Source organism: Dreissena polymorpha, chromosome 15 (assembly GCF_020536995.1).
Source record: "Dreissena polymorpha isolate Duluth1 chromosome 15, UMN_Dpol_1.0, whole genome shotgun sequence".
In the NCBI taxonomy this organism is placed as follows: domain Eukaryota; kingdom Metazoa; phylum Mollusca; class Bivalvia; order Myida; family Dreissenidae; genus Dreissena; species Dreissena polymorpha.
Window position 1 is genome coordinate 59,783,265 of NC_068369.1, and position 15,365 is coordinate 59,798,629.

At 36.4% G+C, this 15,365-nt stretch overlaps 1 protein-coding gene across 1 annotated transcript; it reads left to right on the forward strand.

Moving 5' to 3' along the window:
* The first annotated feature begins 2,179 nt into the window (after positions 1–2,179).
* On the forward strand, positions 2,180–15,046 carry LOC127859772 (uncharacterized). The gene is made up of 4 exons (XM_052397279.1): positions 2,180–2,628; positions 8,145–8,356; positions 11,698–11,847; positions 13,499–15,046. Exons 1-4 carry the CDS (start codon positions 2,180–2,182, stop codon positions 13,870–13,872), a joined length of 1,185 nt encoding a protein of 394 aa, XP_052253239.1. The 3' UTR covers positions 13,873–15,046.
* The last annotated feature ends 319 nt before the right edge of the window (positions 15,047–15,365 follow it).

Here is a 15,365-nt window from a genome sequence, read left to right on the forward strand (position 1 = left end):
AATCGGAGCTATGAGTATCAATGTCAGAATTCTTTGATTAAAAAGAACAATAGGAAACATGCTTTCTCTCCATTAATAATAAACATTTATTCTTTAAAGACGTTGAATGCAATTAATAGATATTAAAGTTGTGACAACTTCATAAGGCATTTTTCTGTCCCAAATTATTTTTTTTAAAGACATTGGATGTAATTAATGTATATGTATATGCAAGTTCCTACTTACAACTTCATAAGGCATTTTAAAGTCTTATGTATAAATTGCCTATGATAATTGCATCATTTTCTATAAATTTAAGATTTTTTATTGTTGATTTGTAATAAAATATCTTACTAAAAATCTGAGAATATGTGTATTTATTTCTTTAAATGTTAGAAAGCCTTGCGGCAGTCTTGATTGTTTTGAAATTCCATAGAAAATGTATTTTCAATATTGATTTTTTAGGTTGAGCACATGTAACCAATTCACCAATTGCTAAACCCATGCTTGTAACCCCGAGGTATTGTCATAGCCAGCTCGTCCGCCGTGCTAAAACCTTAACATTGGATCTAAAATCAAAATGCTTCCACCTACAACTTTGAAACTTCATATGTAGATGCACCTTGATGAGTTCTACACGCCACACCCATTTTGGGTCACTAGGTCAAAGGTCAAGGTCACTGTGACCTCTAAAAAAATTTATGACAAGCTTTCATTTATTCGAAACTGCATTCGCAGCCGAGCGTTGGCACCTGTTATGCGGTGCTCTTGTTAGATATATATGTATATATATTTGATTATTTTTTTCAGAGAAGTTGATTTTTTCGTTATATTTTGATTATTTTTCATTCAAAATGATTTTTTTAATAATTAATATCATAGCCGCACGCTAACCATTTGTGAGTTTCACTTTCGACCTTATTAGCAAATTAATTAGAGGATATTTGTTGGGTTTGGTGGATTTTCGATTTTAATGCACGAGTGATCATAGAAAATATATATTTTCTACGATCACGAGTGAATTAAAATCGATATTCCACCGAATCCAACAATTATTTTTTAAATGCTTTTTTCTTCACAGATTATATACATTGTTAAAGAGTTTAAAAAAATAATTTCGCTGGCATAATGACATCATTTCGTAAAAAAAATGATGTAATTTCACAGTAAACAGTGAAAATTATCGATAATTTTCTCTCATAATTTTCACTGTTTGAAACAGTTAAATTATAAGTTTTAATTCACTGATATTTCTCTATAAACCACCGGAAAGCATAAAATTAAGTACTCATATCTGAAACTACAACGTCCAAATATGTAAAACGGGTTTGCTTATGTCCCTTATTGATACTGTTCATTTCTTCATTTATGTACGGTACCGCTGACGATGGCGCACCGTGTACATGGCATCGGGCGCCTGCACTTCTGCGGTATATGGCATTATTATTTCGCTATCTTCTTAGCTTCATCAAGTCATGGCCCTTAGGTCAAATAGTTTATATAGACTTACATAGGATAATGAATTATGAACATTTAATATGAAACCACAAGGCCTAAGGTTTTATTTTTGGTGCGTAACATTTTATTGTAGTTCTCTCACTTAAAGCTTTTTTTCAAACAATATTTACTCACTGGCCACGCCTAAGAGTATTTTTTATAGCTACAACTTGCTACATTGAACTACATACGGCATCGGGAGATATTCGTCACTACTTTGACAAGCTCTAGTGTTAACTTGAGTAGCAGGGCAATTTTATTCCAAGACTTAAGTTGTGTCATACACGTTGCATTACGCGTCAATTAATATCATTAAAAATAACGCTCTCCCTAAATGACAACACCAAAATTGGACACAACCGGTAAAGTATTAATTTGGCGTTTAAGTATTAGTGCATAAGAGTAAAATTTATTGATGCAAAGTATGCATAATTATACTAACACTTAGACGGCCATGTATAGCGGTGATTAGCGATTAATCCTGTTGGTCGGTCGTAACTATAGGTTAATCCGCGAATTGAAACATAATCACAGTTGCTTAACATGAATCCCGCTTTAGAAATAAAATTAATGTTGTAGTGACTAAAACATTTCAGTAAAACAACGAACAAAAAAGTTAATGTTAATTTAATTTGCAATTCTGTTTGAAACGCTATCGAATGTTTAATGATTATTGCCGACTGTGTGATTTTATGCGATCCCCATGTGGTTCCCTACCGACCATCGCCCGCCTAGCACCCAGGTGACGCCGCGAAAGGAGCGCCGCCTGCCGAAGCTCGATCGTCCGGGAGGCGTTTCCGGTTGGAGCTCGGATATCAGTAAACCCAGCAAGGCAAGCAAAACGAGTAAAGGAAGCAAGGACAAAGTAAAAACAGGAAACAAAGCCATGTCTGGTGCCGCTGTACCGACAGTGTCGAAACCACCGACCGGCGAAACTTCCCGCAATGGTAACCATTCTACAACGGATAAACCGTTCTTCGTTGAGGACGAGCGGAAGTCGAAGATCACCGTGATATCGCTGAAATCAAACCGAACGTCACGTACTGTGCAGACGACGCAGTCTAGCCTTACGCCTCGGGTACCAGAAGTGTCGGAAGAGCCGCCCGCTTCCTGCTGCCAGTCACTACTGGCTAAATTTAAAAGCGGATTCAGGTATTGTAGACACTGTCCTTAGAATTAGAATTCAAACAATGTTCATTTTGAATTCGTCCGATTGATTCGGAGATAACTATTTGTTATCGTTAAATTTAATCTTGAGGACTATCAGTATACTTACACGATGTACGTGTCAAATGTCACTTACCTATTGACAGCTAATACATGTGTAATAATTAAAAAAAATGTCAGCTGTGTAAATGTTAACCGGTTGTAACCGATTATTAACTTCGCAATAAAATCTCTGCTAAACGTTTAAATAATACTCCACTCGACAACATTGTTAGTACATGGTAATTATATAGTAAAATTTATTCCATAAATGACTCACATCTTGGGACAAATTTTAAGTGTATTACATGCAAGACGAAGTACACACTTTATATTAGAAATTCATAGACGCTAAAAGACAGGAAGCATGTGCACTTGCTTTTAAAATTTATATGCATGCCTGTAATTTAAATCGAATTTGAGTGTCTCTTAAAATAATTATTATCACATGCTGCAATCGCAGCCTTCAAATATGACATTATACAAGCATCGCCCCTAACAAAGCGTCTGTTTCAATTGAGTAAATCTGAGTCATAGAACGCTTTCATGACTGGATAGCGTATGTTATTACAAGGTGACGCCCATAATGTGCGTGCTGTTATTCTACATGTAACATCTGTTAAATGCTTGATAATACTTCATACAACGAGCCTTTCTCTCAGTGGCGAGGAATGTATTAAATCACGCGCTCTGGTAGTGTGCTTGTGTTTCCGTTGATTAGTCTCGACCAAACAGCTTTTCCTAAAATTTTAAACTAATTCTTTCACATCTTTTGTGGAAAAGCCTTGATATTTTTAGACAGTTTATATAAATTCTCTAGAGTAAAAAAGTTACAAAAGTTTCGATACATGTCCGCCTCACGAAAATCACATGCTATCAACATTCTTTTTCGCGCACTTTTATACAATTGCATGTTGTTGTTTTTAGTTGTCATCGTAAGCTCACAACTAATGTAGAGAGGCAGTTTTGCTAGGAACGTTAACTGCAAGTCAGTCGTCTGTTAGCTACGCTAGGAACGATAACCACTGCCGACTTCACCACTCGTACATTGCAGCAGACAGCCTGTATGTAAACAATAGGTTTAGGAGCTTGTGCGACGATATTGGACATTCTAGTGTTTATAACAGCTTGTGCGACGACATTGGCCAGTTTATCATTGAAATCTGTACATATTGGCTGCTTTCAGGGAAAACTAGGCTTAATGCTGCATTAAAAGTCCGTCATGTGGGCAAAATTGTTGGCCAATAATTTAAGAAAAAAAGATAAAGTATTAGATTCACATAACACAACATGAACATGCTGATTATAGGCTTATTATTCTTTTATAGTAACGCACCCAAAATTCTAAAGATGGTTGCCAGTGCAGCAACAACTTGTGAAAAAAGAGACATATTGTTGTTATTTTGTCTACGTTATCTCAATCACATAAATATGAGGATAAACAGTGCACACACATCTCGACCTGTGCTTTAAGACACACTCTTTATAAATTTGAATGGGTTGGGTTCATTTCAAACTTGCGATATAAAAAAGCTATAACATAATTTTGAAAACTGAGTTGCGTCTAAGATTATGCAATAGCGAACAACTTGAGTGCCTTCAGCGCTTTGATTAAAATAAACCCAAGACCTTCAATGCTTCTCGTTACTACCAAGTTTCTTAAATGGCATACGTAAAGATTCCCGAAATATGATTGATGATTTACAACTATTATAGGAAACTTGTATAGTAGATATTGCACACCGGATAAAGCGATTGTAACCGAAGCCGAATGTATAACCACAAAAAAGCATCAACTGAACGAAAAACCCGGTCATGATACACGAGTTATCTGTCAGTTGATATTCGTGAACTGCCAGTTAAACATAAAGAAGAATCATTATTGGAAAATATCGTGATGAAAAATGTTTATGCCCCTGAAGGGATGCATATAGTAATTGCATCGGCCATACTTCCTTGCATCCTTCCGTCCGTACCTCTTTTTCTCAGTCATTGTATCATGTGCGGAGCATTCCTCAGGCAGTATAGAAGGGTTTAAAATTGAAATTTCAAATAATATTAGAGCGCTTTAAAGGGGCGTGCATTTTCACGTTTTGGTAAATTGACAAAATTAAAAAAAAATGTTTCAGATTCGCAAATTTTCGTTATAGTTATGATATTTGTGAGGAAACAGTAGTACTGAACCTTTACCATGCTCTAAAATATCCATCATATGCATCTTTTGACGATTTTAAAACCTAAACATTATAAAGCGTAGCAATACGAAACGATTGCATAATTCGAAAAGTTCTGCTGTTGTCGTTATTTTTTGAAACTACGACAATTGCTTATCTTAAGTATAAAATACATCATCCATTATGTGAGCACGGATGGCAGAGTGGTCTACGTGGAAGACTTTGGCTCCAGGACTCCAATGGCAAGATGTTCGAGCCCTGTTGAGGGTTACTTTTTATTTTTTTTATTTTATTCTTTATTTTTTGGAGCTTTTTAGATCCAATGTTTACATTTATCAATATAAAGCATTTAATGACAAACTTCAATACATGTCAAAATCTGTGAAAAGGCCCCTTAAAAGAGTAGTACAAAAACCATAACTGTTTATTCATGATGTGGCCAAATACATGGCCATTTAGCAAATTTAAATTAAAACTGTATAAATATATTAATATCATTTCGATGAAGTTCTGAGTAAAAACACTCAACTCTCTTATAAGTATTTTGGAGTAATTGTTCTTTTATTATTTTTCATCAGTCCGTTTCTTGAATGGAACATTCTGCAAATTCTGAGATTATTGATACGAACCTTTGTTTATTTTCGTTAATACTATATAATTATCCCCCGCCATAGGCGGATTGATATTGTTTTGGCGTTGTCCGTCCATCCGTCTCTCCGTCCGTCCGTCCGGCACTTTTGTGTCCGGAGTCATATCTTGGAAGTGCTTTGGGGGATTTTCTTGAAACTTGATATGAGTATATATATGGATAAGAGGATGATGCACGCCAAATGGCATTGCACATCATCGGTTAATAACAGAGTTATGGCCCGTTGTATCTTGACAAAAATGCTTTTTTGTTAGTCCGGAGCCATATCTTGAAAGTGCTTTGATGGATTTCATTGAAACTTGGTATGAGTATATAAATGAATAAGATGATGATGCACGTTGGTGTTGTCCAGCCATCCAGAAAACTTTTGTGTCCAGAAGTATAATGGCGGGGGATATCAATTCAACGAATTTGATTGTTCTATTTGAATTAATTATATTCCGATGAAACTTCATAAATCAACACTCAGCATCGATAAAAATAAAACTCAAAACAGCTAAATCTTTCTAAACAAAACCATGCATATGTTTAACATTTGATTTACTTGCAACTTAAACTTTTCTGCAAAAGCGTAAGTAAACATCAATAAAAAACACACATTGACAATGAATTTTATGTAAATTGCCTTCAGATAGAACTTAAAAATAATTTACCGTAATAAAATAAAGCACAAAACAAACATAAAAGTATCATCTGCTACATGTAACTTGATTGTTGACAATATTTCCACAATCTGAGCATTTTGTACATATTTTGCCCCACAGCACAAATCTCTCTTCAGTATAACAGATTTATTACACTTTGATAATTTTTTATTAGCCAAGGATAAAATACTAGTATGGAAGAGATTAAAATAAAACTTCATGTATTGATTCAGGTGATTGAGACGAGAACAGTGTACAAGAACCATGACTCTTTCTAAAGGATTTTGGGGTTATCGTTCTTTTCTCTTCAAGTACAGAACATAAGTGTTGTATAAATATAAATAAAACTTCGTATTATGATTACGGGCTTTTTTAGAAGTGCTGGGAAAGAGTTCCATAACGTTTTCTTCAAAATTAAGAGTTATTGCCTTTTGTTATTTTTTCTTCTGCACCATATTATTCCATTAATATTGGAAATACTTATATGAAACTCAATCAAGAGGTACGTTGTCCGCTTTTAAATCACGCAAGGTTTCATGGTCTCATAAGTGGCCAAAGAAGCGAAAGAGTATGCTGGTATAACGCTGACCGTACATGGCATAAAACCAATGTTTGCATGACGCGGATAATATGCAGTTTAATGTTATTGTCAATCCTATCGATAGTATTCCGGGAGGCTATTACAACTTATGGCTAAAAAGTATAATACTATTATAGTTATATACATTGCGGTGGTGTCATGAAAAATGTGCGGACGCGGTATACACTATTTATTTACGAACTACCATTAAATGGACAGTGCTCTGTGAAAAAGGGGTTAAATGAATGTGCGTAGAGTTTCGTCCGAGATGAGCCTGTGCAGTCCGCACAGGCTAATCAGGGACGACACTTTCCGCCTAATCTGGATTTTTTCTTGAAACGAAAAATATCATAAAAGCGGAAAGTGTCGTCACTGATTAGCCTGTGCGGAATGCAAGGGCTAATCTGGGACGACACTTTACGCACATGCATTAAACCCCCTTTCACAGAGCATAGCCCATATGTTATTTCTCAGATGCCAATGTAGACGCCTGCCATTAAAGGCCCTGCATTCCACCACTCGTCGAAAAGCCGTCGCCTTATTATGATTACGGGCTCACTTTCAACTTTGCATCTATTTCAATCCTTTATGCTTGAGTCATCAATTACACTACTCAGCTACACACAGTCGTATATTTTCCAAGGTCTGTGGAACGCCCTGTTTTATCAGCGTTATCAAAACTGACTGCACGGAACCTTATCTGCTCGTGCAGACATCCCTATCTCCTGGTAGGTTGCAAAGTACTTTATTTCCGAGCCTTTTTAATGTTATAGCTCGGTAATTATATTTTGAGAATGGCGAAGTTTAATAAATCGGGTATTGGGTTAGATTCTTACATAATTAAACGATTATCAATTTGACCAATAATTTATATGATTAAAATATTATTAGAGTTGAATAAAAAATAATATGTATACTTTATAAAACATTTTTTTTATAAATGTTGATTTTCACTACTGAAGCAAAATGAAAAGTCTTATAATAGAAAACAACAGAATGGTCATGTGCATCCACCAAATGTTCCTTTAACTCGGAATGTTACGTAAGATAAGAACATTTAGTGATAAAACACTCATACTTTTTAGATTGTTAATGAATAACCTTGTCAAAAGTGGGCGTAGAAACGTTTTTAATTCATTTACCATATTTCGCAAACGTTTCTGAAACGCTAAACCAATCTCTTGGCAAGTATTTTCTTATACAGTTTAGTCGTAAAACAATGCGTAGATATTTTCCACGACATAAAATTGCATTCATTATAAATTCACTGAACATTTGTCCATTATCGTATAAAAAGGTATTGGTAGACAAATATTAGTTTATATATGATGAGTTCAATGCAAGTCCCATTTTAATAACCATGTTATATGAATTAGATGCAAATAAATCTCTATGTATTCGATCTTGTGTTACAGGGAAGCCACAATTAAGCGCATCATCGCTTCCGGTCTGAGCGCCGCCACGTGGCTGCTCTTCCTGTTCGGCGTGTTCCTTCCGTTTTGGAGCGTCTACACGTACACATCTGTTGGCGTCTCCACTGGCTACTATGGCGGCCTCTGGAACTACTGCGAGCGCTCCTCTACCATCGGCACCCGCTGCACAACCTTCGCCGAGGCTGACCTGGCGCGTAAGTCCATTACGCCATGATTTGATGCACGTGCGTTAAATGTTCTTTCAGGATTTGCAATTGCAGTCCAAGCACGCTGGCCAAAGGCTGAATTCTATACCTCAAGTGTTTTGTGATTAGAAAGGGTCTGTTTTGAACAATGATGCGGAATGTGGTCAGGACAGGCCTATCCTGGACAACACTTTACGCGCATGCATTCAAATCTAAATAGAAGCTCAATCGCCCCTTAAGCATTTACTGCTGGATCAAGAGCCCTTACCGTCGTTGCGAAGGAAGAGTTATGAAAAATCTCTTTCCTTCGTAATGAGTTTGTTACCGTTTTTTTCTTTCCCCGAAGAATAATGTTTTTGAATATAGAATTATCAGTCTTCGAGAAACATATACTTAATGAGTACATGTATTATCATAATCATTTAAAAGTCTGATGTGATACAACTTGCAGTTAAAATCTTGGTAATTTCAAATACTCTTTCCTTCCAAGTGTTTATGCTCGAATGCTCAAAATCTTAAAACGTTTCTGCAAATGAATCTACGATTGAATAAAATAAGACTCCGCCTATAAAAGGGCTCTTATAATTGGCCAATCGCCGCAGTATCCTACTTATTACTGCACCAGCTGCACCAGATGTTAGTTACGTTATTAATAATTGGCTGATATAAAGGAAGTCGTTAGAAAATGTCGCGTTATAATTTCCTCAGTTGCGAAAATAAGGAACTGGATAACGCATAATTATACATGGAGCCATATGTATTGTAATTCATTTTCTTCTTTAGATTAGATTCATTAATTATACAATATACACTGCATGTAAATATATTTCTTCTGGAACTGGCGTACATAATCTATGAAATACCATTCCATTTATTGTGTATTAATCGCACATAGAATTTGTATTTTCATCAAATAGAAACATAAAAGTCTTTGCTGAGTAAAGAAACACATGCTTATTTTTGCTTATGTAAAATACAAAACATGATGTTATTTAAATAAATGTTATTTTTTGTATCAGTCTTGAGTTTCCCCAACGTGTTTAACGTTACAGTTTATCAAGATTTCACAAAGTACATATAATGAACTAGCTGAAAATGCTATGTGAATATCATTCCTAAGATTCCCGCTTGGGGAAAACAGGCCTTAATGCATTGCGTAAAGTATCGTCCCAAATTAACATGTGCTGTCCGCACAGGCTTCACTAGTACACCACTTTCCGCAAAGACTGTAAATTTCGTTTAAAAGAGACATCCTTTCAACGAAAAAAAATCCAAAATGAGCGTAAAGTGACGTCACTTAATACACTCATCTTGGACGATACTTTACGCACATGCAGTCCGATGTTCGCGGAGGACGGCCCAAAGGTAATGCATGTTATGCAATGAAGACCATGCGCTGTAATAGAGTTGCAGATTGATATGCTCAAAACCCAATCCGATGTAATGCGTTTATGATTCGTCTTGCTTGCAGAATTAATTAACATATGATGGAGAAATCTCTTCCGTGCCAGTGAATGAATAGAAAGCACGACCGTCTGGTGTATGCTACGCAATGAAATGCATTCTACCCTATCATTGTTGGAATTAACTGTTTTGAACTTATTTTCTTTTAAATTCCTGATCAATTATACTCAAATAAATTTACTAAATTATTTAAATCTCAACCGTGCCATGGTACTGCATACGCAAAGTAATATATACGTGCTAGCGTCTATACCTTTCCGACGCCTAATAAAATTCTCGCTTAATTGTTTCTTTGAGACAAGAATTTCCACGTGCATACACTCACTCATTGGTGCCATGTTTATATGAAGTCCTGCGTCAATGTACACAGATTGTGTAATTCAAAGCACATGCAGTGAAGTGTGCTGGTTAATATCTCCGTAATTGTTTGCTGCATTCCACTCAAGGACATGTGCACGGCGGTAGTAAAACATGCAATCCTTTATTGTTGTTCATGCATGTATGCACTAATTTGCCACTTATTAATAGTGTTTGTTACTTTTCTTTGCGCAGCAATAAATGCAATCTTGTTCGACACCATGTTAAACCATTGGTGTAGGCATACTAAAATAATTCATGCAGTGTCTTTAAACGCCCCATGCTTTCTGATCATGAAACTAACAATTAACCGTTTTAAACTGGGAAGCGGACAACGACAACGAGCGAGGCATGGTATTGTAATGCGCATGGGGTGGGGGTGGGGGGTTAGAGGGTTAGGGTTAGGGGTCCGCTTCCCAAACTACAATATCTTTTCGGATGAAAGATGTAACAATACACGTCAATTTATGCATGGTGCTGAAACACAGTGTTTCACACAACAATCAGCAATCCAATCAAGTGTCTGCTAAAATGTCATCTATTAACAGCCTGCTGCTGGTTCTTACATTTCACATGTCTGAGCGGGTTGAATGCTTTGGAAAGCCCCGATAGTTACTATATAATTCTATGCATTTAAGCGGGAGTCACCGAATGCTTTACGTAGAAAACATGCATAATTGTCATAACAACGATCCATTCTTTTAAGAGTGTCTTGGGGAGGCACATTGTTATCTCTTGCTGAATTGAGCTCATTGAAAAGTAACGGGAAAATCGGGATTAATGCATGTGCTTAAGGTATCGTCACAGAAGAGCCCGTGCAGGCTGCACAGAAACGACGTACACTTTTCGAGACTTAATGGACTTTTTTTGTTTGAAGAAAGTCTCTTTTGAGTTTTTTAATTAAAATCCAGTCTAGGCGGAAATTGGTGTCCTAGATGAGCCTGTACCGAACTGCACATACTCATCTATAACGATACTTACGCACATGATTTAACCCGGTTTTCACAGAGACTGGCTCTGAAATAATAAAATAACTATATAATTATATGTAAATTTCGTTATTATAATGAAAGTGACACCATAATACTCACAGTCACGTCCTATGTTTTGTTGCAAAATGGTTTTGATGCAGCCAGGGACGCGAATCTTGCATGTAATAAACACTTAATTTGACGTGCTTCTTTGCGTCACCGCCTTTGAATCATACTTAGACGTGTCCTTTCATGTAATTTTATTGCATTACTTTCTGGTTCATTGTAATTGACCACAATTGTTACAATTTATTCGTTTGACTGTTTTCAAGGATTTTCGTTTGTTTCCAATTTCTTTACGACTGGTTTATTATCTTCCACTTCTCTTCATTTCAGACTGGTATCGTCTCACACATTTATCCGTTCTTTATATCCATGTTGTATTCCATCTCAGAGCGGCTTCTTATCCATAATTTTACCCAATTTCAGACTGGTTCCTTCTCAACATATCCTTCGATTTCAGACTAATGTATCACCCCTTATGTCCTTTAATTTCAGACTGGTTCCGGGCGGCGAGGGGCCTCGAGCTGCTTGCGTTCCTTGGGTCCCTGGGGCTGGTCGCCCTCGTGGTGGCATTCATGTTCTTCCTCAGAGAGGTCAAGTACGCCTTCATTCAGTGGATTATCGTCGGGCTCTGCTTCGGAATCGGTAAGGCAATGTTTACCTTCCTCCTGCCATGGGTATACCAAATGAGAAGCGCTCTGTGATTAGCCTGTGCAGTCCACAAGCTATCAGGGAAGTCACTTCCTGCCTCACCTTGAATTTCGCAAATAAGAGACTTCCTTTCAACGAAATATAAAAGCGGAACGTGTTGTCCCTGATTGTCATGTTCGGACTTTACAGGCTAATCTGGGATGACATTTTACGCACATGTTTTTAAGCCCCGTTTCCCAAAGCGTATGCCCCATTTTCCCAAATGTAGTTGTGAATGCAAACGTGAATGCAACCGGAGAACAGTATAGATGTTAAAACATAATCGTATATTTCAACGTGTACGTACGAACTGTTAAACTATTTAAGTTACTACTCGAAAGGATGCTGACAGTCACACGAAGGAATTGTAAGCGGAAGTTCGATCGACTCAATATCAATGTTTCCTTAGTCTTGACATTTTGAAAAGTCGCACCTGTCTCTTATTGCATACACCGGTGGATGGAGTAAACTAGATTCCAAAGGATGAGCCAGTAACATCTTTCACAGCTTCCATGACAGAACGTGTCAGCTTTCGACAAGAAAACAAATTACATCTGCTAAAGTTGTTATCATTTAAAGGGGCCTTTTCACAGATTTTGGCATTTTTTTAACTTATTCATTAAATGCTTTTTATCGATAAATGTAAACATTGGATCGTAAAAGCTCCAGTAAAAAATCAAGAATAAAATTAAAAAAAGGAAAAGAACATTGCCCGGACCAGGTTTTGAACCAGTGACACCTGGAGTCCTGCCAGAGTCCTGAAGTAAAAACGCTTTAGCCTACTGAGCTATTCCGCCGAGTACGCATACTGAACGTATTTTATACGTTATATAAGCAATCTTCGTAGTTTCACAAAATTTAACGACAAAAACAGAACTCTCCAAATTATTCAATCGTTTCGCGTTGCAACGCTTTATAATTTTTAGGTTTTAAAATCGTCAAAAGATGCATATAATGGCTCTATTAGACCATGGTAAATGTTCAGTATTACTGTTTCCTCACAAATATCATAACTAAAACGAAAATTTGCGAATCTGAAACAACTTTTTTCAATTTTGTCAATTTACCAAAGCGTGAAAAGATCCCTTTAATGCTCGGCCTTGACAAGAAACATATTGTACCGGAATGCGTGATCCCACAGCCCTAAGCGAGTTTCACTGACGCATCTCTTCTAGGGATGCATCTTTCTGCCAGACTCCTGTTTCTAAACTTATATACGTATATCGTATACATGTTGCCTTCACACAATCTCTAATTGAACAATGGCAACAATGGGCTTCAATGAGTTTTATTAAATATATTTTTTTTAATTTTTCAATAAATACACAATTAAATCGATAATATATACGACTTAGAGCACAATCACTCACTATAATGTTTTTTGTTCGTAAACATATTCCAGTGTTTGCAGATTTGATGATACGTGTGCGTTAACTAATCATCTGGGCTGAACATACACGCTGGAAAACGATCTGTTCCCTAGGTCACCCGAAGTTGCACGCTGTCGTCATTTCATGCATGCTTATCACCTGTTGTGGTATCACATGGGGGTCATATACATTTCTCTTTGTTTGTCCATTCTTACATCATTAATTGTTCATTTCAGCCATATGTTCGCTGACGGGGATGATCGTGTATGGTGCATGTGAGGCGGACTCCAGCCGCCTCAGTAGTGCGTTTGGACTCACTGTCTGCGCCTTTCTGGGCGCATGTGCGGCCGGCGCCATTTTTCTGTGGGACAAAATCGATCAGAAAAATGAACCTGATCTCGCGACAATGAGTTTTAGGGGGTTGTCCGCGATCCCCAGCTCTCACGGCAACCGAGGTAACGAAAGTCGCCTATCGCGCGTGCGTAGTACTCGGTCCGTGGGGCAGAGCCAAATAAGTCACGTGCCCTCGACCAGTACGAAGATAGGCGCCAGCGCTTTGGCCACTGTTCACCAACCTTCGCCTCCCAAAGAAGTGGAAGTGAAAGTATAAACGGAGTTTTGCATTGTTTGAACATTTCTTCTTTGATACATATATTCAGTTTAATTTAAATACGTGAGTGTAAATGTTGCATTGTGATAAAATTATTTTGTTACGTGATATTTTTAGTATATATACCGTGTGAGACGATACATGACAAGTGTGAGTTTTGATTTATTTCCTGTGTAATTTTATTGAATGCTGAAGTTTGTTGATTCTGCGATGAAATGACTGCATGTTTTATTTGTGTTAAATATGTAAAACACTTCAACAAATTTGTAATTCAGACCAATCCGCAATCTCAAAATTACACTGATACTCCTTATTCTTGTTTTACATTAGACGTACAACTATTTAACAACTTGCGCAACTTTTAAACAGATCATGATTCGATACATGTAATAAGTTTTATTGTATAATTACTATTGTTGGAAAAATATCAAGCCATTGACATGTGTTTTACAGAAGTGTTATCTGTAAGCATTGTATACATTTTACATTTATTTATTTTTCATACAGTGTTATACAGTAAACAACATTACAGAGCAAGCGCAGTTATACACTTATATGATGTAAATTTTACAGAGCAAACGCAGTTATACACGAATATGATGTAAACTTTACAGAGCAAACGCAGTTATACACGCATCGAATGTTCAATATTTGCTTAGCGCTGGTAATGGACACGAACATCTTGCCATGCAACTTTGCATTCAACCACAAGCAAAAACAAATTCAAACTACAGCACATGTCAATGAAAATATGAAAAAGCACGCAAACATGGAATAAGAAATACAACGGGCAATTGATATACCGTTTTTTCTAAACAGTCAAATCATGAAAATGTCATGGTGGTTAAATGCGTTATTTATAGCCTCGACATGCTTCAGTGATACTTTGGTTTTCGGGAAGAAAATTTCAATAAAGGAATACTTTTGGTATGCATTCGATTGGGAGGCGAATAGTTTAGTGTTATACATTCTTACACAGCGAAATTTCCGAGGTTCGATTCACAACATTTTAACTATTTTATTTAAACTTTAATGTATTACTTTGTTTTATTTTCGTGAAAGTTTAATATCTTTTACATTTAAATACATGTTGTGTCGTTGTTTTCTTCTGCTTTTCTCTATTCTTATATTTGACAATTTTCACAAATATCTAACAAAGAATTTATTTAAACAAATGCACCATTTCTTTTCATTAATTAACGTCTCTTGTATCTGTTGCAGTATAGCAGCTTTCCACAAAATTAATCATGTGGTAGAATACACGTTCGTTTATAATACTTAATAAATTAAAAACAACAACAATGTTTTAAATAAAAAACAACAATACACTAATCGGAACCGGTATTCGAACCAATTCCATTCGAACCAACAGACGAAACAGTAAACAAGTATTGTTACTTGTAAAAAAGCGACTATCAATCCCCGTGACCACGGCGGTAAACCTCGACTTGTACAACTTTAAAAAAAACATTCAACCACAATTAAATAAATTA

Bases quoted from the DNA above. Each gene is read 5' to 3' on its own strand.
- LOC127859772 (XM_052397279.1), top strand. From the start codon at position 2,180: ATGTGGTTCCCTACCGACCATCGCCCGCCTAGCACCCAGGTGACGCCG. The intron at 8,357-11,697 runs GTAAGTCCATTA...CTTTAATTTCAG, and splicing joins CGCCGAGGCTGACCTGGCGC to ACTGGTTCCGGGCGGCGAGG. The intron at 11,848-13,498 runs GTAAGGCAATGT...TGTTCATTTCAG, and splicing joins CGGGCTCTGCTTCGGAATCG to CCATATGTTCGCTGACGGGG.